At 36.1% G+C, this 25163-nt stretch overlaps 1 protein-coding gene and 1 long non-coding RNA gene across 2 annotated transcripts; one reads left to right on the top strand and one right to left on the bottom strand.

Annotated features, from left to right (window-relative positions):
- Positions 1-2544: 2544 nt before the first annotated feature.
- Positions 2545-6950, top strand: LOC145229504 (uncharacterized). Its single transcript, XR_013860461.1, has 4 exons — positions 2545-2704; positions 4570-4655; positions 6241-6416; positions 6521-6950. It is a non-coding gene; the product is annotated as an uncharacterized LOC145229504 (long non-coding RNA).
- A 56-nt stretch (positions 6951-7006) lies between these two features.
- Positions 7007-12694, bottom strand: LOC145229503 (microfibril-associated glycoprotein 4-like). The gene is made up of 6 exons (XM_080094857.1): positions 12315-12694; positions 11842-11948; positions 11679-11775; positions 11520-11616; positions 8434-8562; positions 7007-7554 (listed from the first exon to the last, which is right to left on the bottom strand). Exons 1-6 carry the CDS (start codon positions 12673-12675, stop codon positions 7368-7370), a joined length of 978 nt encoding a protein of 325 aa, XP_079950983.1. The 5' UTR covers positions 12676-12694; the 3' UTR covers positions 7007-7367.
- Between the last annotated feature and the right edge of the window lie 12469 nt (positions 12695-25163).

Raw genomic sequence — 25163 nt, 5'->3', positions numbered from 1 at the left:
AACTATGGAAACCATATATTACGTACTACTTTTTCAATTTATTATTAGTTTTGTATTTCTGTTAACTTGTATCATAGATACTATATACAGTACGTAGTATCTATGGTATTAGAGTTCTTCTTATTTTATTGTCTTTCTTTGTTTTCCCCAAACTGGATTCTTTAAAAATATTTTAACCACCTATAATTAAGGAAAACAGAAAGGCTATACCCTAAGAAAAGATGCATTTAATTCAGGTTTTAGATATTGGTTTAAATCGAGTTTGAAAGTCGTAAAAAGAAACCAAACAAAATTAGGTACACAAGATACGGACTTAACTAGTAGCTTCACTAAAAAACCAATTGCCAGCGAAACAAATCTTTTCTGTCAAGGACCGCCCTTGCAACAACCTTCGCTGCAGTGTTGTTTACAGGCTTACGTGTTCATGTGGGTTCTCCTATATTGGTGAGACACAACGAAATTTAGTCACACGAATAAACGAGCATCAAACCAACGAAAAATCGGAAGTGTGCATGCATCTTCAAACTAACCCCATGCACAGGGTCAACCGATCCTGAAATATTGGACACGACATCGGATCGGATTCGGCTTTCTAAAGCCTGATTATCACTGTTTTTAGCGCTATCTCCTCGTTTGTCTGCAAACCTTTTACCGGTGTGACGTAATTGACCTTTTCTCGTTACTTTTCTGTGTATATAAACGCGCTTGTTTCCGCTTGTATTTTACATTATATTCACTGATGATGACAATGGTTTTTGTCGAAACGTCTGAGTAATAAAATCAATACCTTTTCTTCCACTTCGCTGGAAATTTGTTTTTTAGTGAAGCGAACAAAATTAGTTTAAAGCAGATATATTTTCAGCCAAAAATCGCCTTGCATATCTGTTTTTATCTCATTTAACGTTTTGCTTCATTTTATGTGGTTAATCTTTTCAGACGTATTCTTGGCAGTTTTGCGTTGTTATTCCGAAATCAAAATTATGACGTAATTATGACGTAAGAATTATGACGTAATTGGGTTCCTTTTTAAAACAGTCTCGATTATGGGACAGCACCAGTCAATGTTTACTGAGCATCCTTTACAATTCATTTTATGCTTAAAATATAACTTAATTGGGGATAGGCCTGGTGACTGTCTCGATGTGGGAAGCCGCCAAGTGGAAACCCACAATCGATAAGCAGTTCGCCAATACGCGCTGGACGGTCGTGTGGGGACGATGTCTAGTTGAGGCGACGGCTTTGCGTTTGGCGTGCAAGAGCGCGCGCCTACGCAATTGCGACATCTCGTCGTCGTTACATTACCACTTATGCCACGTCGATACATGTCTCGTTTCCATTCATTTTCTGATGAATAAAAACGTTTTATGTACGACCAATTGCAGTAGGTTCCGAAAAACCACAAATGTTACAAAGACATTTACCAAAACGGTCCGTAATTTTGCTCATGCAAATATGGTAACTCTATGCAGTGCAATAAAACCCTACAGCATGATAATACAATACCATGGACGGTTATGTAATGAGGGATTCGCAGTGGCAAAAATAAATTAATAAAATTGTTGGAAAGAGAAAATATATTTTTAGGCATGAAAACATAAAAATGGCATAAAATAATTACAAAGCAACAAAAATAGATTAAGTTACAGTGCAACTAATATACAAATATATGTGATATATGTATATGTAATATACTGTGCACAAATAAAATTAAATTTAATTTAAGTTGATGAAAAAAAAGTCCTTCATCCTCAAATGCAAAAAAAAATTGATAAACATGTTTGCAGAAGTTACAGCATCAGTATTCTGAGCGATTATACTTGTTTTGTACATCATTTTTACTCTTATTTTTAAAATATAAGGAATTATTTTGCCCTTTTGTGATATCATAGAAAGACAAGATTATTTTGTTTACGCGGCAAGATTTGGGGATTACCCGTGAAAAATCTCTTACCATTATTTGCCAACAATAAACTTGAAGACGAATTAATCCGCGTCGGTTCTGACTGGTTTAATAAACGGCACATCCGAAAACAGTTCGCTTTTGTTACTGTGTGATTGTTTTACCTCATTCGTGCCTTGTCTAAACATGAGATACATTTGCAATAGTTGGATATTGAAAAAGATTGAGGCACATTAGATTAGGATTACAATATCTGTCTGAGCAAAATTCCGGACTTCTTCAACAAATATCTTAGACACCAAACATGCGATATGTTGCGTGTTAATACATGTTGCTATCCCAAAGACAAAATATAAACAAAATAGCATCACCAGCACAGAGACAAAAGGCGCAGTTTTGTTTGTTTGTAAGTTACAAAACAGAAAGTTTCACAGGACCTGATTTATTTAACAGAGTTTTGATAGCTTTTAAGAAGCAATAAAATAGCCTTAATTTTTGCTGAAAAGTTGATTTGTATGAATGTCGACTAATCATCAAAACATGACCCAAGTAAACAGTGAAAAATGATGTGAAACAAAATTATTTATTTACCTTCTGTGTTTGTATTAAATAATTGTTACTTATTTTGTTTTTTCAACAGCTACCCATTGAACAAAAAATAGGTTGGTTTTAACTGATCGTAATATATATTACAACAACTCTATTATGTTGGAGAGATGCTGGATTAAGCCAAATGTCTCTGCTCTGCACAAATGGATTTTTTACTTATGTGAAGCCATCTCAACTTTCTGACACTGTTTTGAGGTAAACAATTTACCATGTTAGTTTTTAGCTTATGAAAAAAGGATATGTTTATTTTTCTGTACTTAAACTGTGTTGAGCAAGTGGGTCAAAATTGTCCACACTGCATTTTAAGGTTCATTTTTAAGTCATTTTTATTTTAAAAAACATATTGTATGCAATTATCTAAACCTGGGGTGTGCAACCTTTGTCACTGTGGGATCAAATACAATTACCAATTTTAAGTGGTAGGCCGCACCTTTATATATCACAAGGTGATTTTACTTTGTTGCATACCGAAAATACCTAAATTGAGTTAACTACAATTAAATTACGCTTTTGATTTTAGCCCCAAAAGGCGCATTAATCTACTCAAAAATATATAACAATTGGACTTGTTTGCTAGTACATTTAAAATCCAAGCTTCTCTGCGGTCCGCACAACCTTTTGTCAAGGGCCACAGGTCGCACACACCTGATCTAAATTTCTGGTATGTGTTTGCAAAACGATTTGTAACAGATATTTTATATGTGATGACGCATGAAATATCAAACACAAGCGAAAGAGATGAAAGTTATTTAACCTATTAGGATTAATTCTTACCTTTCACAGTAGCCACAAGAATTTATTATAGTTCACATACATTTTATGTTAAACACCCTTTTGCACATAAATGTCAAATAGGTTAAATACCAACATTTTTTCGCAAATCATTCGTTAGTATTCATAACTGTTAAAAATCCTAAGATTTTGCTTTATTGGTTCCCTTCAGTAATGGACACATATTGTTTTCCATCCTGTTTTGTTTGTTTTTTCTTGTTTGTTCAACTTAAGTTTATTGGCACTGCTTGATGAAAAAAATGGCTTAGCATGTTGTCTACCACCAGGGCTTGCTCAAATCTGCTTTCACTTGCCAACACAAGTTTTAAACCTATAATGATTAGTTAGTAATTTGTTGGTCATTGGCATATAGTTTTTTTGATATTTTGTCCCAGGGTTGTGTCATAAACTTTGAAGTAGCCAGGTGGTTTGTTGCTGCTCAAATCCCACAACTTATATATGTAGGTTGGTTCTTATACATTTAAATATTTTTTACCATAATGGTTCAATGTCATTATCTTGATGACTTGCTGTTCATTAGGTTGAATATTACTTTCACAAAACTTGGATTGATGTTGCCATTTTCCACGAAAAGATGCAAAAACATTAGGATTGTAAAAAAACAATTGCATTTGTTACTTGGTGTTCAGCAAAAATATAAATAATATATTTACTTTGATTTGTACATGATGAGCACCACAGTCTGATAGTAAAAGGATGCTATAATGATTTTAGGCTTTAAGTAAGGGACTGTGGACCTCAGTGTTAAAACTGCTGATGGTTTCCTAGCTTGGTATCAACAATATTGTTAATACGTAAACACATACTTTACTTGCAACTTGCTGTACTATGTAAAAAAAATTTCTTTGCTCGAAAAAATCTGAAGTAAGGTTGTTATTGTTTAAAGAGCATTTTAGTTTGCTGTTTTAAATGTTGGCCCAATCAGCCTATAAGTTATATGTGTTAAAGCGCCTGGGCTTTCCAGACAATCAATTCTCACAGGAGCGATTGGTTGGTTTTAGTCAATTGGATGCTGCTTTATGCATGAACACACTTGCCACCAGGCTATTTTCTTGTTGGAATACAGTTGCAAGGTTTTTAGTTGTTTTGTAGCACAGTGAAAGATGATGCATGTATTTGTTGGTAGATGTGACATATAATGTTGGTCTACGAGGGCAGAGGCAGAATTTATTCGCATATTCCACCCTTTTATTGATATTATATTTAATACAAACATTTAAAAAAATCTCTGTTACTTTTTCACATGAACACATTTTTCTATAACACAGGTATCTTGACAAAATGTTTCATCAATGCAATTCTTGCTGGATGTCCATGGAATTGCAACAACACAATGTTTCTCCTACATGTGCAGGTATGTAGATAGAGCAGGGATGCACAACGATTTAGCTATATATGCCCACATCACAGGTACCTATTTCAACAAGGTCCACCAGTGTGTCAATGTTTTTGTTTGTAAATTATGGTTTTAAGGTAATAGAATTATCTCACAATATTCCATTCACTGGACCTGGACAAAATGCTGATGCTGATGTGGCATAAACATGCTGGAACCTCATTGCAATATTATTTGATACTAAATTCACCGGTCAAATACGGTCAATGGACAGCACTTTATTTGGCCGGTCAAATACTATTTTTTAATGTTAAAAATCAAATGTGGTAAACTTTCTTGGACTTGCTTTTTAGTTGTTGGAAAGGGTTGGAAATTATTTTTAATAACCCTCAGATAGAACAGTTTAGTGCAGGGGTTCCCAACCTTTTTTGCTGCTCGCACCCCTTTGTCAGGTCAAAGCATTCTTCGAACCCCCCCCCCCCAAAAATTCTTATGGATTTAGCTATAAGCTGATTTAACAACACTAAAGATTTAGCTGTCTTAAAAGAAATTGGTTTAAACTTATATATTAGAAATATTTTATTAAACTTTTTGTCCAAGAATAAAATTAGGCTACATTAGATTTTTTCTGTTTCAGACTTCGAGAATGAGCAGCAGTGTTTCCAAAGTTTTACATAACGTTTAGTAGTTTAATTTTAGCTGTTACTTGAATAAAAATAGTACTGACACTTTTTTTAATATTATAACAATAAGGTGTCCATTTTGCCCCACCTTCCCCTACTTTCTCTAGTTCTAGAGATGGAGTGTACACTGGTGTAGCAGATTCACAGCAAGACTACATTGAATGCCTCCTTTATCTGTGCATTTTATTTCTAACTTTATGCTTTGTTGTTTATTAATGGCAGCATGTAAAAAAAGCATTGTTATGAGACAATGAGACTTCTTACTAAATAACAATAATTATTTGTAGATAGTTTTTTTTTTCAAAGCAAAGACCAAAGTGAAAAAGCTGCTCTGTGGCCCAAGGTTCTTTGTACCCCTTGATGTTTAACCTTGTACCCCCAAGGGGTACGAGTACCCCCAGTTGGGAACCCCTGGTTTAGGGCATACTCTTGTTTTAATAAGTGCCTTTAAAGCCAATATAGATGTGTTCTGTTCATTTGAAATAAATGCCTAAACAATTAGGAGATACTTAAAAAATTCCAGTCACGCACAGGTGGGGCCATTGATGAAATGAAGCATGCAATGTAGTAGGAAAAGTCTGTAATATAATATAAACTGAACATTTCCTATTTCACAATAAAATTTACATGAGTTGAAACCTTTATTTTCATTGCTTATGGTTTAGAAGAAGATTTAACTTACAACTTTTAACTAAAATTCCAATTTAATAATGTTTATAGTATTTGACCTATTTGACCAGTTTTTATTTGACCGGTCAATTGACCAGATTTTATTTGACCTGTCAAATGCCCAACCCTACTTTAAACACTATTTTACCTAAAGTATGCAGCATAGCAAATGTATGGGATTTTTCAATAGTCGATATTATGTAGTAATGTTGTGAAATTCTACCTTTCTAATCCTTTGTTGCAATGCTTAGGTTTTCCATCTACTTCCATTCCTTGATGCTTTGCTGGAAAGAGTGGAGTAGATCAGGGCTACTCAAACTTTCTTGCTCTGCAATCCCATTTTAAAACAGAAACTTCTACGTTAATCCTACAACCCAATTGGCAACTTCAGAAGAAGCAAAACATCTATGGACTGGTTTTTGCTGAGGTAGGATTTTCTCATTTGTGTTTGATAGGTAATAAGGCGAGTAAGAGTAAAATGATTTACTAAATGACGTTTGTCACCTCTCAAACTTATTCTCATTTCCGAAGATATCCGATGTTTTCCGATCTTTCCTGGCACGATTTGTTGTCGGTTCAACCCGAGTTCGTCCCTCAACCCGACAGTGAAATAGACACGTGCTACTTTGATCCGCGCAATAATGTACGGAAGTCAACTACAGCACACGCGTCACATCCTTTGCCATGACAACCCAGTTAGAAATAACGTTTCACGCTTTGTTGCTAGGGCAGGAACAAACGGAGTTTCCATGACAACGGTGTGAAAAGCAAATGATGCTTTGCATTTGTTTCCATGACAAAAGAGTGACAAAGTGAGTTTCAACGTGACTCAACTTTTTTCCGTTACCACGGCAACCGATTAAAGGTAACTCTAGTTTCCATGGCGATTTCTAACTTTTCCGGAGCTACGTCATTTGTGTGCAGTAAGTTGAAATTTTGAAATAAAGTTCGTTAACTTCTGCTTATTCTGTTCTTGCTGTCTAAAATGAAAAACTCGAAACACAATTTAACAAGTGCTGATTAAGCCGGGTATTGTATTCACAAAATCAAATCAATATTTTTAATGCAAATATTTTTACACGTGTTTTAATTGTTAGTAATAATACCACGGTTTATCTGCATATATATTTACATTTAAATTAGTTTGTTTAAAAATGGGCGAATTAGTTTGTTTAAAAATCGCTTTTGTAGAAAAAATCTAGTTTATTTTTTAATAAATCCTAATCACTATCGTTTAAAAAGTAGTGTTATGCGAATTTTAAGTTTACGAGATTTAGACGCTTAATTCAACAGGGTAATTGTATTTACATAATTTACACTGATACGAGAAAAATTAATAAAAGTCTATATTTTCATCTTTGGAAGAGAAATGTTGATTTTATTCGCATTTAAACATCATCGTTGATTCTTTAATCGCTTCATAATCCCCTTTCCAGTGTTTCCAGATCATGTTGTTCCTATAACTTCGTGATCTTCCCCATGCAGCGTTGAGTTTAGAATAGATGTAATACTTATACCACCATCCACCGTCAGCTCCGTAGTAAAGTGCCAAGTTGCCACTATACCTGTGTCAAAATGTAATATTCCAATTTCCAAAAAAAACCATAGTGAAATATTTAAATATGTGTTTTAACCAAAAGCGTAATAGCGCCATTACTTTATCAGTTGTGACATCACAGAAGTTGTTTTGGTGATTTTATGACGTCACACACTAACTCCCAAATGACTTGATTTTTGGTATTTTTTTTAATAAGCGGTTTTAAACACGATTATAAAACATACGTGTGAGTCGTTTATCTGCTGTGAAGATTTTTTATTTGCTCAGTTTTTTAAAAAAATAATCAAAAATTAATTTTGCAATTTTTATTCAATAGTGAGGATTTTTTTCGGGTTTTTCCAAATTTGGTCAAATTTTTTGGGATTCTTATTTTGTATTTTTGCCTTTTGTTTTTTTTACTGATGCACCGAACCCGCCTAAAAATTTTCGGGCTGAAATCGAATAAGACCGAATCCGAAAATCCCCATTTCTTATGGCCGTTTTCAACTGAAACGTATGCTGTTGATGCGAGTGACCTCAATTATAACAAACCCACATCACCTTACAATGCGGAAGCTTAACTAAACTTGTAATATTTTACAGTCTTTGTGGTTCGTATTTCATAAATACAACAATTAGTTATTTTATGATGTTTTAAAAATTAAAGTTTAGGCATTAATTCCATGCATTTAAAAAATTAACAATATAAAAGAAACATGGAAAAACGGCGTATTCGGGCCAAATGTTTCGGCCAACCAAAGCTTCGGTGCATCACTAGTTTTATGATTTCTGTGCAATTAATTTTGCACAATTGTTTTTGTCTTGCAATGTACAAATTTACAATAAAACAAAATAATCTTGTTCATTTGACCATAGTTTTATACTTATATACACAAACTATATTTACTCATCATTATCCCGATCTTTGGTGGTGAATCGAATTCCGTTGCTATATGTCAAACTGTCACCAGCCGTTCCACTGAAGCCAGAAACATGTAAACGATAATTGCGTGATTCGTCGTCGATTGCAAACGAACTGCGAAAACAAAACGACACACATTTCGTTTTCCTTCAGGTTTTTTTCCATATTTTATGAAATAATCGAGGTTTAAACCAGGGAGTCGAACCGGAACTGAACCCAAACCTGCGAACCGGTTTGAAACCTGAACCGTACCGGTAAAAATGCAGCCTGTATTACTTTTTGTAATCCTCACATATTTACTGATTTCAAACAATGCGAGGTCATTTCATCCGGCCCGCAACCAGCTTTTTTGGTTTGTCAAATTGTATTGATATCTTCGTAACTTTCAAAAATTAATCTACTCCTCACGAAAGTTTTCCTGTGTCAATATGTAGAATAATATTAAAAAATAAAATAAAAATATATACACAGTTTTTACACAGTTTTATAGGATCACAACGCTCAGGATTGATCCAAATCCGGCATATTACGTCACAGACAAGACTACAAGCTTCAATTGTGCGCAAACAATTGCCTTCTTCTGTTACTTGTGACGTAATATGCAAGTATTGCTTGTAATGTGAGGCGACCTATCCAATTTAACAGTCGCACCAGGTTTTAAATGGGATTGTAAAAAGACCATATCTTGGCGCACCTAGAAATATCGCCTTGCAGCTAAATTAAAGGAAAGACGGCGCTAGGAAATAAAAACTATGTGGCCCGTGCGAATCATTTTCAAACTAAACCGGCAGCGAAAAAAGTTTGGTGACCCCTGCGCTACAGGATAGCAGCTACAGGGCGTTTCAAAACTGACGAATTATGGGTAGAATAAAGTTAATAAAAACGGAATTTAAACCGGTTTACAAATCGAAAAACGAATTCGAACCCACAAAAACAGTGAACCTGAACCGAACCTGAACCCCTATAACAAGCGGTTCAACATTATACATATATATCTTAAGTTTTGAATTGTAAATTTTGTAATGCGCTGATCAAAGGATGCTCATTATTTGTTTCAAAAGTTTAGGTAGGGACCGAGAGAGCAATAACATGTCCTGGTACTACACATTTTGTGGGCCCTACTCGCACACTAGTCAGAACTAGATTGAACTGTATTTGTATTAAAAGAGAGAATCAAAATGCTATACTGGAAAACTACACCTGCACTTGGCGTCTTAATACGAACACTACAAGTTTTCACGTAACTGTGCATTTTAGTTTTTCATACTAATGGACCCGATTATACTGTTATTGGCCCTGGCGCGGAGCACCGACTGCACCCGGATTTCGTAGGGCCTGATTTCAGGCCAGTAGGTTCATTGATTACTTTTACAAAACCTGATTGTTTGATTTCTTACAAAATAGGAAACGATTTCGAGTTGTCAAAACGAAATAACAGTTGAAAAATGTTTGTTCGAGGTGCGCTGTGTCCTGACGGTTTCGCAGTTTCTCCAGAGAGTGGAAAAGCTCTTTCTAATGTAATTTTTTTTCTAAATTAATAATCTTTTTAAAATACAGTCGTTTTAGAAAACAAACAATCTACGGCGGTGTAAATATTGGGACTGACAATTAACTGAAATTTCGCAAATAAATTGAACATCAAAGCGTTAATTTGCAAAGGTTAGGGGTTAAATTTGTCAATAACTGAACAAACTGTAATTAAATTTCTCTACTTACTTTTTTACACCTTTATATGACGGTGTTGTTACTTGTTTTGCGAAATAGCAATAATTTCGAACGTTGTCACTGACAAATCAACAAAATCAATCCATGTTTTGACAAAATTCTCACGAAAGGGTGCAGAGATGGATTTAACTTGATTATTGCACATTTTTTTCTTGTTTGCAAATAAAATTAATTAACAATCAAATTAAAAAAAAGTTTTGTGTTGCTACAGGCAAACGTTTAACCAAAGACATTTGATTAGTTTTGCTTGGGACGGTGTTGAATATCAACTGACAGCCGCGTTTGATTGCTGATTGGAGAGAAACGAATTAGTGTTAAAACTTATTGCAAAGTGAAACAAAGAAATGCACTTTTAGGGGGACCGCAAAGCGGTTGACGTTCTTCTATAATCTTATTTAGCGTCAGTTTGTGCCACTAAGTAAGTGTAAATCAAATTAGAACCGAGAATTGACTGTCTCTATTACTAAACAATAGCCTTTATTAAATGACAACTGTAAAAAATGCGATTGTTCGTGAACAATCCTAATGCTTTTTGTCTTGTCTGTGATGTCACATGCTGTCTTCGGATCATTATTATGCGCAATGTTGCATAACTAGCTAGAATCCTGCAATCAACTTTCGTTTTTCTGAAATACACATTCCAGCTAAAGAACCGCGAGCCCTCGAAACAATGGCAAGTGGAGCTGTGCCACCTTTTACACGCTTAGGAGGAGCAGCGTTTTCCCACTCTCAGGAGGAGCGGCGAAACCGGATAATCTAACACGCATATTTCCATTGACAGTGGGAGAGCTACTAACACCATATATGCGTTATAACGCACACGACACCCAAAGTCGATTTGGTTATATCTCCAAAAATGCTCACGGTTAGGACTATTAGGGTCGGGGTAAGGTATTAGCACTTAAAATTCAATAAAACTAACCCAAAAAATTAGTTACTAATGCAAAAAATTTAAAAAATTATTTTCCAACCCAACCCATTTATAGCCGCTAAATAAAAAACTCAGCTCTTTACGCCCCCTAATCGACTTTGGGTGTCGTGTGTGTTATGGTGTTAGTAGCTCTACCACTGACAGTAGGTTATGAAGGTAAATTGTGTTTTTACTTTTTTAAATGAGATATTTTTCAACATAACATTTTCCTCCATACAGGTAAATTTGATGATCGTTTTTTTTTCGCGAGGTTCGAACCCGATCAGTGTTTTTATGTCTGTATGTGAGTCAGGCGCGCCGGAAAATTTGGCCGAGTTCCTGCCTAATTTAAAGTTCGGTTTCAACAATAACCTATCACATAACCAAGTTGTAGTGCCACCATATGGGCGTATTAATTTATTAACAGAAATCATACCGGTAATGTGCATAAGCCGTTGCGTAATCAAAACCTTTCATCTTTATTTTCAGTTTGCAGTTCTGTCCACTTGTCAATTCGTATATTTTATCCAAACCTGGGTTGTTTAAAGTTTTGGTTAAATTCAGTTTACGCTTTTAAGCAAAATTATTTGTTCACCGAGCCAGAATTCTCCTTCCATGTTTCCGAATCCATCTTTATATTCCCGCCAGCCTCGGTTAAAATACACACTTCCGTCAAATCGTCGTTGAAAAACCTGTTATGCAGGAAATATACGAGTGTTGTAATTCCACGTTGTTATTCTACATATTAGTTGACTTACCGTCCAACCGTGGTCACAGACCGCTTCCTTGTTGTTACTGATAAACCTTTGGTAACCATCCACTGATGACGTTGAGCAGCTGGTCGCTGTTAGTCGGCTGTTCATTTCTGAAATGTACAGTTGAGTTGAGTTGAGTTGAGTTTATTTCGCCGGACAAAATCGTAGCAGCACAATTGCGCTAAAATATTCACCAGGCCGGAAATAGCTGCGCAACGTTCAGACAATTGTACATGTAACGCAGACAATGTAAAATAGAGAACCTCATGTTTTAAAAGGAAAGCTAAACTAGCTTCGTTTGGAGTCTAAATAATTTACTTCCACGATTAGAGAAAATTTGTGTGGCTAGGCCTATAAGGAATAAAAAAGAGCAATTTTGTTTCTAAAGAAGTTACAAAACACAAAGCCACAAACTGAAATTTTGTTTCATCAATTGCGTTTTTAATAACTTTCAGTTTGCAGAAAAACAAATGTACCTCGAAGTCTTTCTCTTATTTCGTTCAAATCTCTGTTGAAGTCTTCCGAATTTAAAGCCTCTCCCTTTTTGCCCTTATATCCTTTAGAACCCACCGGACCTTGACTACCTGCCACTGCCCTTCGGCCCATTCCAGGGTCTCCCTTGGGACCTGTTGGTCCGATAGACCCGTTGTTACCGGTAAATCCCCTGGGGCCCATTTTGCCTGGTAACCCAGTGTCCCCCTTTTCACCCCTCCCACTAATCAGGTTTCCAGGCGTGACAGTGACGTTATCACCGCATGTTGCAACGTAACTGCATTGCTGCTGTCCGCTGACCAGTGACGTATAATACAGGAAAATTGCTGTCAGTTGTAACAACATGTTTGTAAAGTATTTTTCTCCTGCCAAGAAATAATAAAAACAAGCTTAAAATGTATTTGTTTGTGTTAAACATTCAAAACAACTGAATATTTCACTCTGTGGCTTCGAAAAAATGTTTTACAAAGCAAAGTTTGCAACTGGGCACGTTGAACTACAAGTTTTAACATAATGCTTTTAAACTTAAAAATAAAACTCCTTGTGTTGGGCAGCAGTTTGGCCATTGGCATAAAACGCCGATTTGTTTCTTAAAGTTTAGTATCAGAGGAATTCCTTGAATTTTAGTGATTTGAAATATGTTTTGCTGTTGACTCGAAAGCTAAATACGTCGAGAAGTGTTGGGCTAATGCTGCAAGGTAATTTATGAACTGTACTACAACTTCGTAAAGCAAAGTTCAAACCAAAGCAGCAGTTTCTCAAAAAATTCAACAAAAGTTATCATATGCTTTTACCTTAGAACAGGGGTTCCCAAACTGGGGTCCGCAGTCCTTTAGGGGTATTTGAGGCAATTTTGGAGGGACCGCGAAGCGGTTGAAGTAATTCTATAATCTTATTTGGCGTCAGTTTGTGCCACTAAATAAGTTTAAATTAAAATAGAATTGAGAATCGACTGTCTCCGTCGCTAAACAATAACCTTTATTGAATGACAACTATCAAAAATGCAATTGTTTGCGCACAATTGTAATGTTTTTGCCCTGTTTGTGATGTCACATGCTGTCTTTGGATGATTGTTATGCGCAATTTTGCATAACTAGCTAAAATCCTGGAATCAACTTTCGTTTTTATGAAATACACATTTAGGCTTAAGGACCGCGAGCCCTCGAAATAATGGCAAAGGGACCGTTTTGAAACAAATATGAAAAAGTTTGGGAACCACTGCCTTAGAAGGTAGGCGCTAAAAAAGTTTTGCATCAGATGCTTTTTCCAGATCCTTTAACACCTGTGGTCAAAATGGCCCCACTTTTAACGATACCAATAAACTAAACGATGCCACAGTTAAAATAAGAACCATAAAACAGAACGTGAACGCTAAAGTTGAAAATATGTAGGACCGGTCTGTTGCATCACAAATAATTTTCGCTACAAATCAAATCAATTTAATCATAAAAATAACTGTCAAAGAACTTTTTAAATAGAATACGTCATGCAGACGTTTCAACAATCACTGTTGGCATCATCAGTGCAGGTGTCAATCGAGCTGTAGATTACGGTTTATAAAGCATGACAAAAAGGTGAATAAGATTGTTGAAACGTCTGCGCGATGTAATCTATATACACAAGGACTTTGGCAGTTATGTTTATGATTAAATCACTTTTCAAGTCTGTGTGCACCAGGGGTCTTCAACCTTTTTATCGAAATCGCCTACTTTCAGGGGCAATTCTTATGCAGCTGATGAAAATTTGTTACATCATAGAAAAGATAATATATTACGATTATGCGTAAACAATCGCCTTCTGTTGTTGAAATAAATGGTGTATTATTCATCAGAGGAGAAACCTATACAATCCACATCAACTTACACTAGATTTACCAAATTAAATGTTACAAATAATTCCAGCTTGGGAAGCGCCAGTAGGCCTACAGAAAGTAAGAAAGCAAAACCACCTTGAGGAAAAGCTTGTAACCGTTGTATTTAAAAAGTATGGCCTTCACCATACATAGCCTGAACAAAATGTCCCTTGTGGAAAATTAAATGCCCACATTTGCTCACAAACAATAAACAATCGCCAGCAAACACAATTTATTCAAATAACAGCATGTTTAAGCTAAAGCGCACCGTGTCTCTGGTGTTTGCAACACAAATAAATCTGCTTATAAGTTAAAGTTAGCTGAGTCTCACAGTTTTTGTATATATTTATACAATTCCTAATGGTGAAATCGCCTCATTTTATAGTCATTATATTTTGTTTATCTGGTTTTGTTTACAAAAAAATCCTTAAGTCTATTCTTATCGTTACGTAACTATTCCTGTTGTTTCGTATTATGACGATCTTCAAAATGCAGGCCATGTCAATTTGTCAAAATTGTCAAAAGAAGCACAGTTGCTTTGAAAAGCCGTATAGTCACAATGAGCGCCAATTATGTCAAATAGCAAATTTACACCGCGCATCGACCAATCGGTCAACAGTAAACAAACGGTGCATTTAAAACAGGGGCGGGCAACATACGGCCCGCGAAGGAATTTTGAGCGGCCCGCAGACAGTTTCTGGTCTTACATGACAATGTGACCCGCGGCCACAGTCTGCCGCAATCCCCCACTACTTGCTTACTATGCCAAATTATAGTTGTAACGGACAGTAACGCTCCCCAATAGCAAAAAACTTTCCCGCCGTTGTTACCATTGCACCATACATCCATTGTTACGACATAACTGCCAACGTTAGTGTTTCAGCAGTATCTAAGTCTGTGGTCACCACAGTGTGGTGTATGCATTTAATTTGCTGTGGTGAATAATTTTATGTTATATCAGTTAGATTGTTTGGACTGTATTGTAATTGTGACGTTCTTGATTGTATTTGGTTTAGGTGGTGAAAAATCCGTTTTAAATCACTGGATAAATACGCGATTTAATGTTTCGATTCAGGAATCAGGCCCGCCAAGTACTTCATTTTCCCGTATCAGTCCCGCCGACTGGAAAAGTTGCCCGCCCCTGATCTAAAATATACAGGATCGCTTGGTGCAGTTTATTATCGCTTGGTGCAGTTTTTATCGCTCGGTGCAACTTTATTTTGCTTGGTGCGCCTGTATAATAATTAGTGCACCTTTACTGTAGCGATAAATAGATGCACTAAGTGATATAACGGTGCGCCAAGCGGTGATAATAATACACCAAGCGATCCAAGTGATCCTAGCGACCCTGTATACTTTAGATCCACCCGTAAACAAAAACAAAAATCTCATTTAATTTAGTTGTGATGCTTTAGTGTTATTTTAGTGGGCCAATATTATTCTTCTGAATAAAATATGATTCGATCAAATTAGTTGTTCTGCAAGAAGTGGTACGCGTGGTAGTACATAGCGCCCAAGTGGTACCAGATCGTAAAAAGGTTGGGAACTTTAAGTATTTTTAAACTCCATGAGGGCAATGTCTTGCACAAGAAGATTGAAAGCCACTTCAATATAAAAAGTCGTTTGGCGTTCATTATTGCTTCATTTGGATTATATGCACTATGTACGGATCTGTTGATAAGTTTAATAATGATAACACGACCCAAAGACGACATGCTTTGTTATTCAAACGTTTCGGCAAATGCTCATGCCATCATCAGTGATATGGGGGGCCACATCAGTTACACCCGTTTATTTCCACTTGAGTCGCATGGAGGAATGATAAAAAGGATATAAACGGGTGTAACTGATGTGCCCCCCATATCACTGATGATGGCATGAGCATTTGCCGAAATGTTTGAATAATAAAGCATGTCGCTTTTTACGTCTATTTGGGCCGTTATTTTTATCATTAAAATAATTGCCTCAGTTTTAAAAAACACCTAACCTTTCAACTGTGTCCTAGTGTCTGTTATAAATTAACAACATAAATCCCCAGGTATAAAATCAAACGCCCAAAACGCTGCTTTGTCGTTGACGTCAACTCGCCACACACCCTGACAGGCCTTGTAAACTTAGTAATTGACCAACCAACATAACTGTATATTCCCAACAGATAGATGGTGCACGCGCGTTTTGATGCATGAATAAGGACATTTGAGGGCAATTAATACGGCATTTCCGACCTTTTACGCCGGTGAACATAATAAAGAATGTATTGAGATAAAGTAGTAAAAAAGGGCGAATTAAATCAAAATGCAAATAGCTTTGTCAACGCATGACACCAATGAACAAAGTATGAAACTCCTCAATCGTGTACTTAGAAATTATTGTCATTTCAAAATGTTTTGGGGCCTGTGGGTAATCCACTGGCTTAACTTGGGTTACAAATTGGGGCGATCAACTTTGGATAACAAACTGTCGTGTGTGTAAATTTAGAAACGTTTAAAGCAAATTTTCTTGATCGAAAAAACGAGTGGAACAAAGAGGTTCCCAAAATTATCAGCAGTAAATTAAAATTTCGTGTTTTGCTTCTAACTATTTTTAAATCCCGCGTGTTTATCCTTTCAAACATCTAAAAATGTTTAAACGACAAAATACTTTACATTTTATGTCGCAAGTCATATAACTTTTAAAATCCATGACCAGCCAAATAGTTTTAGTATGTTGTACGGCTTGTTGTGCATCAATTCTCTTGAGATATCGCTTAACAACATTTGTCCTGATCCCCAAGGCGAGTTTTAATAACTGATGATGATGTTATTTGTTGCTGAACAAATGTCTTCAGCACGAAGTGTTGTAACGAATACTGCATTGAACTCGTCACAAACTTTGGTTCAAGTCGTATTGTTTGGTGGAAAGGCCGATTAATTTGGGTACATTGGTTTAATCCACTAAAAACTCCATGTCAGATGTATTAGGATCTTGATACATATGAACGTTGTTATGCGTATTGTAGAGGAAATGTCATTATTCCATTAAACTTTTGCACATTTATTCCAAAAACAAAACAGGCAACCCAAAAATCAACTATACCTTCAAAATTTACATTACCGCACGAAGCAATTCGAAATTTAAGTTGATAGCCTCGACCAAAGTATATATAAAACACAAGTAGTCCAACCCATTGTTACGCGATAGAGCCGCATGGACGCCATTTTGTGTCCAAATTAATACAGCAGGTATAGGGAAAAACACATAAATTGTCTGATTTTTACAAACTGGTGGGATTTAACGCGAGTTTGATAGGTAAAATCGAATAAAAGTTTTGGGTGCTAACATTTGAGCGTGATAATGCTCGCTGAACGCAAATATTTAAAGTTTACATGAAAATTAAGCGGCCAAATTTACATGAAAAACAACAATTTAGCTTTTAGTATTGCGTTGAAATTTTAGAACCCGAAATTTTTGTTCAATTTGGCGAATCAAATTCGCGTCTATGCTCTCCAGTTTGTAAAAATCAGACAATTTATGTGTTATTTTTCTCAACCCACAGTATCATTTTGGACACAAAATGGCTACATAGGCTTTATTTCGTAACAATAGGTTGGACAACTTGTCTTTAGACTTTGGCCTCGACAGTTTCAATGTTATTAATTGTGTTGCTATTTTCTGTTTCACCAAGCGAAATAAACTCAACTTAAACTGCGAATGACGTAATTAAACAGTCTCTACTTTAAGATTTTCGGCTGCGAAAACATTGCGACGTTTCAAAGCAACAAACCCAAAAATAAACAAGGATTGGCAAATAATCAAATCAGTAATTCGGCTAAAACGCTTTTAAAGCTTTGCGATATTATCTATTAAACGTACTAATTGTGACTATGCGATGTATGAACTAGAATTCCTGTTTACAGAGATCTTAACAAAACAATGTAAACTCGAATCTACAACGGACAAATCAATAACTTGAATAATGTTGAAACAACAAAATAGTTACAGTCCTGCATTGTTAAACAATTTTGAAAAATTCGATGACACGTCAGATTACTACATATAAGTTATTGTGTGCTTGATTTAAACCCTAACTTTTATTATTAAGCCACCGTTGATTGGCTTTAAGATGCACAACCCTTTCGTTTGGATTTGAACGGCTACATTACAGGTTTCAGTTTCACTGACAGCCACAAAAGTGCGCATGATTTTGTTTATTAGTTAGAGTTGATAATTAAACTGAGATTTGTTACATAACAACGTATTTCTCTGCATAAAAATCAGATTTGATTTCTGAATTCATCCATACATTAACTTTATCTATAAATTAAACTGAAAGATTTGCTCTGATCATTGTTAACTAAGGTACCTGCAGGTAACAAGACCCATTAAAAAACTATTGCGCAATTTCAAAACCATTCAAAAGTTTCAGGTCAATTTGACATGATGGTTGCAGAGGTTATTACTAAACATCCATTAGATTTTAAGGGCGTTTGCACGTTTTGTTTTTGTAGGATGACAGCTTAAAAAATTAAAACTTGGGCCTTATTACATACCTACGTTGTTAGGCCAAGTAAAGTTCAAACAAGCAACGTTATTAACTTTAGGACATATAACCGTTTATCTGAGGTACTGACAACAACGAATAAACAACGGTGACCAGAAAACTAAATAAAAAATCACATTGTAGAAACTTACTATTAGGACTTTCATATCTCTAAGAGAGCAAAAAAGCTGTTTTTGTGCATACTAGTCGCCTTTACTTAAAAGGCTCATTTAAAAATGTTAAAAAATGTTGGGCCTTATTGCCACCAATGGCCGACAAGCAAAACCATTTTTCCTTGCATATCAAAAAATAAAAGCGGTTGGCTTTATTACCTTCCAGGCCTATATATCTTAGGGCAGGGGTGTCAAACTCACGGTCCGAGGGCCGCATGCGGTAACGAAGCCCTCTAATGCGGCCCACGCACACTTAACAACAATTGTAGAATTTTGTCAGATTTTTATCTCATTAAAATATTTTTTTGGTACTGATGAAAGTCAAAGCAATTATTTAAACAGAAATGTACAAAAAATAATTTATAGATGAAAATTTATATGTTATGAATAGAAACGATAGGAATTAAACCTATTTCTTTACATCTGTAATTTTAAAACAAAATCCAGTGGGTAATTGGCGGTTGTTGGTGAAATAAGGTTTTGCGATGCGGCCGTCGCAGCGAAAAGGTTGTTTAAGTGTATAAAACTTGAATAAAAATCACATGCGGCCCTCGGCATAATTTCCAAACTGCAATGTGGCCCGCGAACCCCGCGAGTTTGACACCCTTGTAAGGTACCTGATAAGTTTGACGTATGGCTGCTTGGCTTATAAACTACCTTAGGCCTAGAGCTTAACAAAATTCTTCTCATAGCAGTTTTTGAAGCCAAATATTTAGCAAAAAGAATTTTAACAAACGCAAACGCCGCCAATACACTTTTATTCACATGTTCACGGCCGCATAAATTTGAAGAGACTTCGCTGTTATTATTTTTTATGAGATATAACTTTTGAATGGACTTAATACCAAGTTAAGGCGAACATTAGGACCACGACAGGGCGATAAACCTTTTACTTAAACTCTTTTAAGCTTCCAAGAGCGCAATGCAATGCTGCATAAACTTAACTTCAACAAAATAACCGAACCCTGATGTTATAACAGATTTTACAAGATAAAACTGGTCTATGGGCACATTTTTATCTGCAACATTAGGCTACATAACCCATGGGTCTGTTACACCATGTTCTTTCATATCAACAAACTTAACCTGGTAACTCTACTGTCCAGGGGTTATCAACCTATGTCCGCCACATTTAAACTTGACAGCTTTAAATAAGTCATAAATACAGTTTTGCATACCCTTTATAGATTTTGCAACTTGTTCATGCTTCTGTTTTGAAATGGTAGCCCTTAAAGCTGGGGCGGGCAACTTTTCCAGTCGGCGGGCCTGATACGGGAAAATGAAGTACTTGGCGGGCCTGATTCCTGAATCGAAACATTAAATCGCGTATTTATCCAGTGATTTAAAACGGATTTTTCACCACCTAAACCAAATACAATCAAGAACGTCACAATTACAATACAGTCCAAACAATCTAACTGATATAACATAAAATTATTCACCACAGCAAATTAAATGCATACACCACACTGTGGTGACCACAGACTTAGATACTGCTGAAACACTAACGTTGGCAGTTATGTCGTAACAATGGATGTATGGTGCAATGGTAACAACGGCGGGAAAGTTTTTTGCTATTGGGGAGCGTTACTGTCCGTTACAACTATAATTTGGCATAGTAAGCAAGTAGTGGGGGATTGCGGCAGACTGTGGCCGCGGGTCACATTGTCATGTAAGACCAGAAACTGTCTGCGGGCCGCTCAAAATTCCCTCGCGGGCCGTATTTTGCCCGCCCCTGCCTTAAAGGTTAATTCATAACATTACGGTAGGCGTTGGCTTAATAAAGGTTAGTGGCCCCTGCATGTTCCCCTCTAAAGATTTTTGTTACGATTTGCGAGGTCATCAACTTTACTCCATTCAACCCTCAGGTATAAAATCAAACGCACAAAATGCTACTTCGTCAATGACGTCAACTCGCTGCACACCCTGACAGACCTTGTAAAATTAATAATTGACCAACCAACATAACTGTATATTCCCTACATATAGATGGTGCACGCGCGTTTAATTAGGCCTATCATATTTCTATCCCCAAAAAGGAGGACACATTGTTCAAAAGAACATGAAAAACTACTTTATTGGCCGCAAAAAAATAAAAGCCTCAGAAATTAAATTATAGTTCGGATAAAGTTTAACGTTTATCACATAACTACCCAAAATAACCTTGTTTTTTAAAAAAATGTAAAATCCGCCTGTATTCTGTAAAAAATAAGCTGAAGATGTGTATTTGGCTGTTTTCAAAGGCATAACTGTCCTTTATGTACTTAGCAAACCAGAAATTCTTTATAAAGGAGGACATTTGGGTACTTTTTCTTGTCCTCGGAGGATAACTTGTTTTTTGTTGAAAAGGAGGGCATGTCCTTCAAAAAGAGGACGTATGGTAGGCCTACGTTTAATACATGGATCATGACATTTAAGCGCAATAAAGTATATTCGCTTTTACGCCGGTGAACATAATAACGAATATATAGAGGTAAAAGGGTAAAGAAGGGTGAACTAAGAAAATTTTAAAATTCAGTCAAATATAACGCATGACACCAATCAACAAAGTATGAAACTCCTCAGTCTTGTACTTAGAAATTATTGTCATTTAAAATGTTTTGGGGCCTGTGGGTAATCCGCTTGCTCAACTTGGGTTACAAATTGGGACGATCAACTTTGGATAACAAACTGTCTTGTGTGTAAATTTAGAAACGTATAAAAGCAAATTTTCTTGATCGAAAAAAAAACGAGTGAAACAAAAAGGTCCAAAAATATCAGCAGTAAATTAAAATTTAGTGTTTTGATTCAAATTTTTTCAAAATCCCGCGTGTTTACACTTTTAAACGTCTAAAAATAGTGGCCATTTCATTGAAACGACAAAATACTTTACATTTTAAGTCGCAAGGCAGAAAACTTAAAATCTATGACCTGCCAAAAGTTTCACATGTTGTACGAAAGAAGTCGAAAGAAGTTTTAAATCTACTGTAACAAATCGTCAGACGAAGTTGTGCATCAATTCTCTTGAGATATCGCTTGACAACATCTGTCCTGAATTCCCAAGGCGAGTTTAAAACTGATGATGATGTCATTTGTTGCTGAACAAATGTCTTCAGCACGAAGTGTTGTAACGAATACTGCATTGAACTCGTCTCAAACTTTGGTTCAAGTCGTATTGTTTGGTGGGAAGGCCGATTAATTTTGGGTACATTGGTTTAAGCCGGTGGTCGGCAACCACCGGGCCGCATAAAACTTGCTCAAGGTTTACATTGAATCAAAGTTGTAATAATCGTAATTAGTTTTCAGTGTTGAACATTTGTGGTTTTCAAAGACCGGTCCGTGACAACAATTTCAGTTTCAAACCGGTCCGCTGTGCAAAAAAGGTTGCCGACCCCCTGGTTTAAGCCACTGACAACTCCCTGTCAGATGTATTAGGGTCTTGATACTAGTGAACGTTGTTATGCGTATCGAGGAAATGTAATCCATTAAACTTTTACACATTTATTCCAAAACCAAAACAGGCAACCCAAAAATCAAATATAACTTCAAAATTTGCATTACCACACGAAGCAACTTGAAATTTAAGTTGAGAGCTTCCACAGTTTCAATGCTATTAATTGTGTTGCTATTTTTTGTTTCACCAAGCGAAATAAACTCAACTTAAACTGCGAATGACGTAATTAAACAGACTATACTTTAAGATTTTCGGTTGCGAAAACATTGCGACGTTTCAAAGCAACAAACCCCAAAAAACAAGGATTGGCAAATGATCAAATCAGTAATTCGGGTAAAACGCTTTTAAAGCCTTGCGATTTTATCCATTAAAACTTATCAAATTGTGACCATGCTATGCATGAACTAGAATTCTTGTCAACAGGGAACTTAATAAAACAATGTAAACTCGAATCAACAACGGACGACTCTACAATAATTCGAACAATGTTGAAACAACATTGTCCATGTGAAATTTGTTGAACAATTTTGAAAACGTTTGATGACATGTCAGATTACTAAGGTACCTGCAGGTAACAAGGCCCCTTAAAAATTATTGCGTATAACTGAAAGACCATTTAAGGGTTCTAGATTATGTGATTGATTTGAAACCTTTTATTATTAGGCCACCGTTGATTAGCTTTAAGTCAGGGGTCCACAACCCTTCAAATGGACGGCCGCATTTCAGGTTTTCACATTAATATTTGTTTATAAATTACAATTGATATAAAATGAGATTTTTTACATAACAACGCCTCTTTGTGCTTAAAAATCAGATTTGATTTCGAAATTCATCCTTAAATTAACTTTATCTAAACATTATACTGAAATATTTGCTCTGATTACTGTTAATTATAAGCAGGATTGCCATCGACTTGAAAACAAAAAATTAAATCTTTATGCGAAACGAAACTAATGTTTTTGAACAAATCTTTGCATTTCTGCGAGCCATGACATATCATTTGCAACGTTTTGGCCAGAAACAATCTGTTACAGCAACTTTTTGTCCGTAACAAATACTTCGCGCATCTTACGACAGTTCAGGTCGAGGTTTACTTTTACTCGAAGCAGGGATTTGCCTATAGTAATTGTTGAAAATAAGACAAAAGGACATTTCTTAGAAATAAAGACAATGAATTTTTCTAAGTCATAGCCCTTCAAAATAAGGACAACTCTTAGAAATAAGGACGGTATGGCGTTCACGGCCGCATAAATCTGTCTCCATGGTTGCAGGTTGTACACTTCTGGTGTAAATTATCAGGTAAAAAACTGATAAAGTTCCAAAAATGTGGCAAATCTGTGCAACGACATTTTGTTGCTGTTATTATTTTTACGAGATATAACCTTTGAAAGGACTTAATAAAACGTTAAGGCAAACATTACGACCACGACCAAGACACTTGATAAACCAAACTCTTCAAAACTACCAACAGCACAATGCAAAGCTGCGTAAACATAACTTCAAATAAATAACCGGGCCCTGATGTTTATTACAGACACTGGGAGATAGAATTGGCCCATGGACACAATTTTATCTGCAACACTATACATAACTCATGGTTCTGTACATGGGCGGATCTAGACGGGGGTGTTTGGTGTTTTGACACCCCCCTCAGAAATTTGCCGGGCTCCCATTTTGAAAAAGATGTGCGTAAATTAAATACGCTAAACGTTTCGTTGACCGCTGCGTGATTACAAGGAGTCGTTATCTCAAAGCCGAGCGCCTTCATCGTTTTGTATTAGCTCATCTAATAGTCTATTGTGACGTAACAAGGGTTAAAATGAATAGTTTATTGCGCTGACAATACAAAAGTGATTATCCGCCAAGGACGCTGAAGTCAAAAGTGCTGACTGCACTAAATGTAATGTATTAAACTGTTTTCGCATTTGAACAATGTTAAATCCGACTAAAATATTTAATGCTAAATTGTTTATGACCCCCAAACACGTAGTTGTTTGTCACCAATATTCGATCGGTGTACATCAGGGGTTCCCAACCTTTTTACGATACCGCACCACCTGGACGCTCTACACTGCCACGCGTACCACCATAGAGCACTATTGTGCTCTACAGTGCTCTATGGTACCACTTCTTGCAGAACAACTAATTTGTTTGAATCATATTTCATTCAACGCTATCTTAAGCACCAAAACAGTAGATATATCTATCAAGAGCAATCATTTGACATAATTAACGCCCACTGTGCCGCAGCGTTGTTCGGCTTTTCATAGCAAGTAGCAACTATGCTTTTTGTTGAGAATTGACATGACCTGTATTTTGAAGATCGTAATGATACGAAACAACAGGAATAGTTACGTAACAATGACAATAGGCCTGGGGACTGTTATTTTCTAAACAAAACCAGACAAACAAAATATAAAGTTGCAAATTGAGGTTTTTGTGAACAAAACAGAAGCTACTCGCGTACCACCTGAAAACCCTTCGCGTACCACCGGTTGGGAACACCTGGTGTACATCAACCATTGTTAAGGTGCATGTAATTGGTAAATTGCCAATGCTTGGCATTTTTTATGCCTTGCGTAGTAACCGACTTTATTGTATTCGCAACGTTGCGCAACTTAAAAGGTTACCCATCGTTTCAAAAAGGCGTTCAGTCCTTTTAATTTTTTAAGTAACTAATGTATTTTACCTGACAGTCACGTTTATGTAGTTTTGTTGAGTAAGCTAGATAGTAGAGCCAAGAGCGATGATTGGAAATTTTAATAATTTCACTAAAATTCATAGTTTTTTTGTTTATTAGATGGTAATAAAAGATTCCGCTCGCCTTTGCGTGCCAAAGTTGCGAGTTAGGTTGAG

The sequence above is a fragment of the Phallusia mammillata genome, chromosome 5 (assembly GCF_965637545.1).
Source record: "Phallusia mammillata chromosome 5, kaPhaMamm4.hap1.1, whole genome shotgun sequence".
NCBI lineage: Eukaryota > Metazoa > Chordata > Ascidiacea > Phlebobranchia > Ascidiidae > Phallusia > Phallusia mammillata.
Note: the sequence above shows the minus strand (reverse complement) of the source record. Positions and strands in the feature narration are given on the sequence as shown.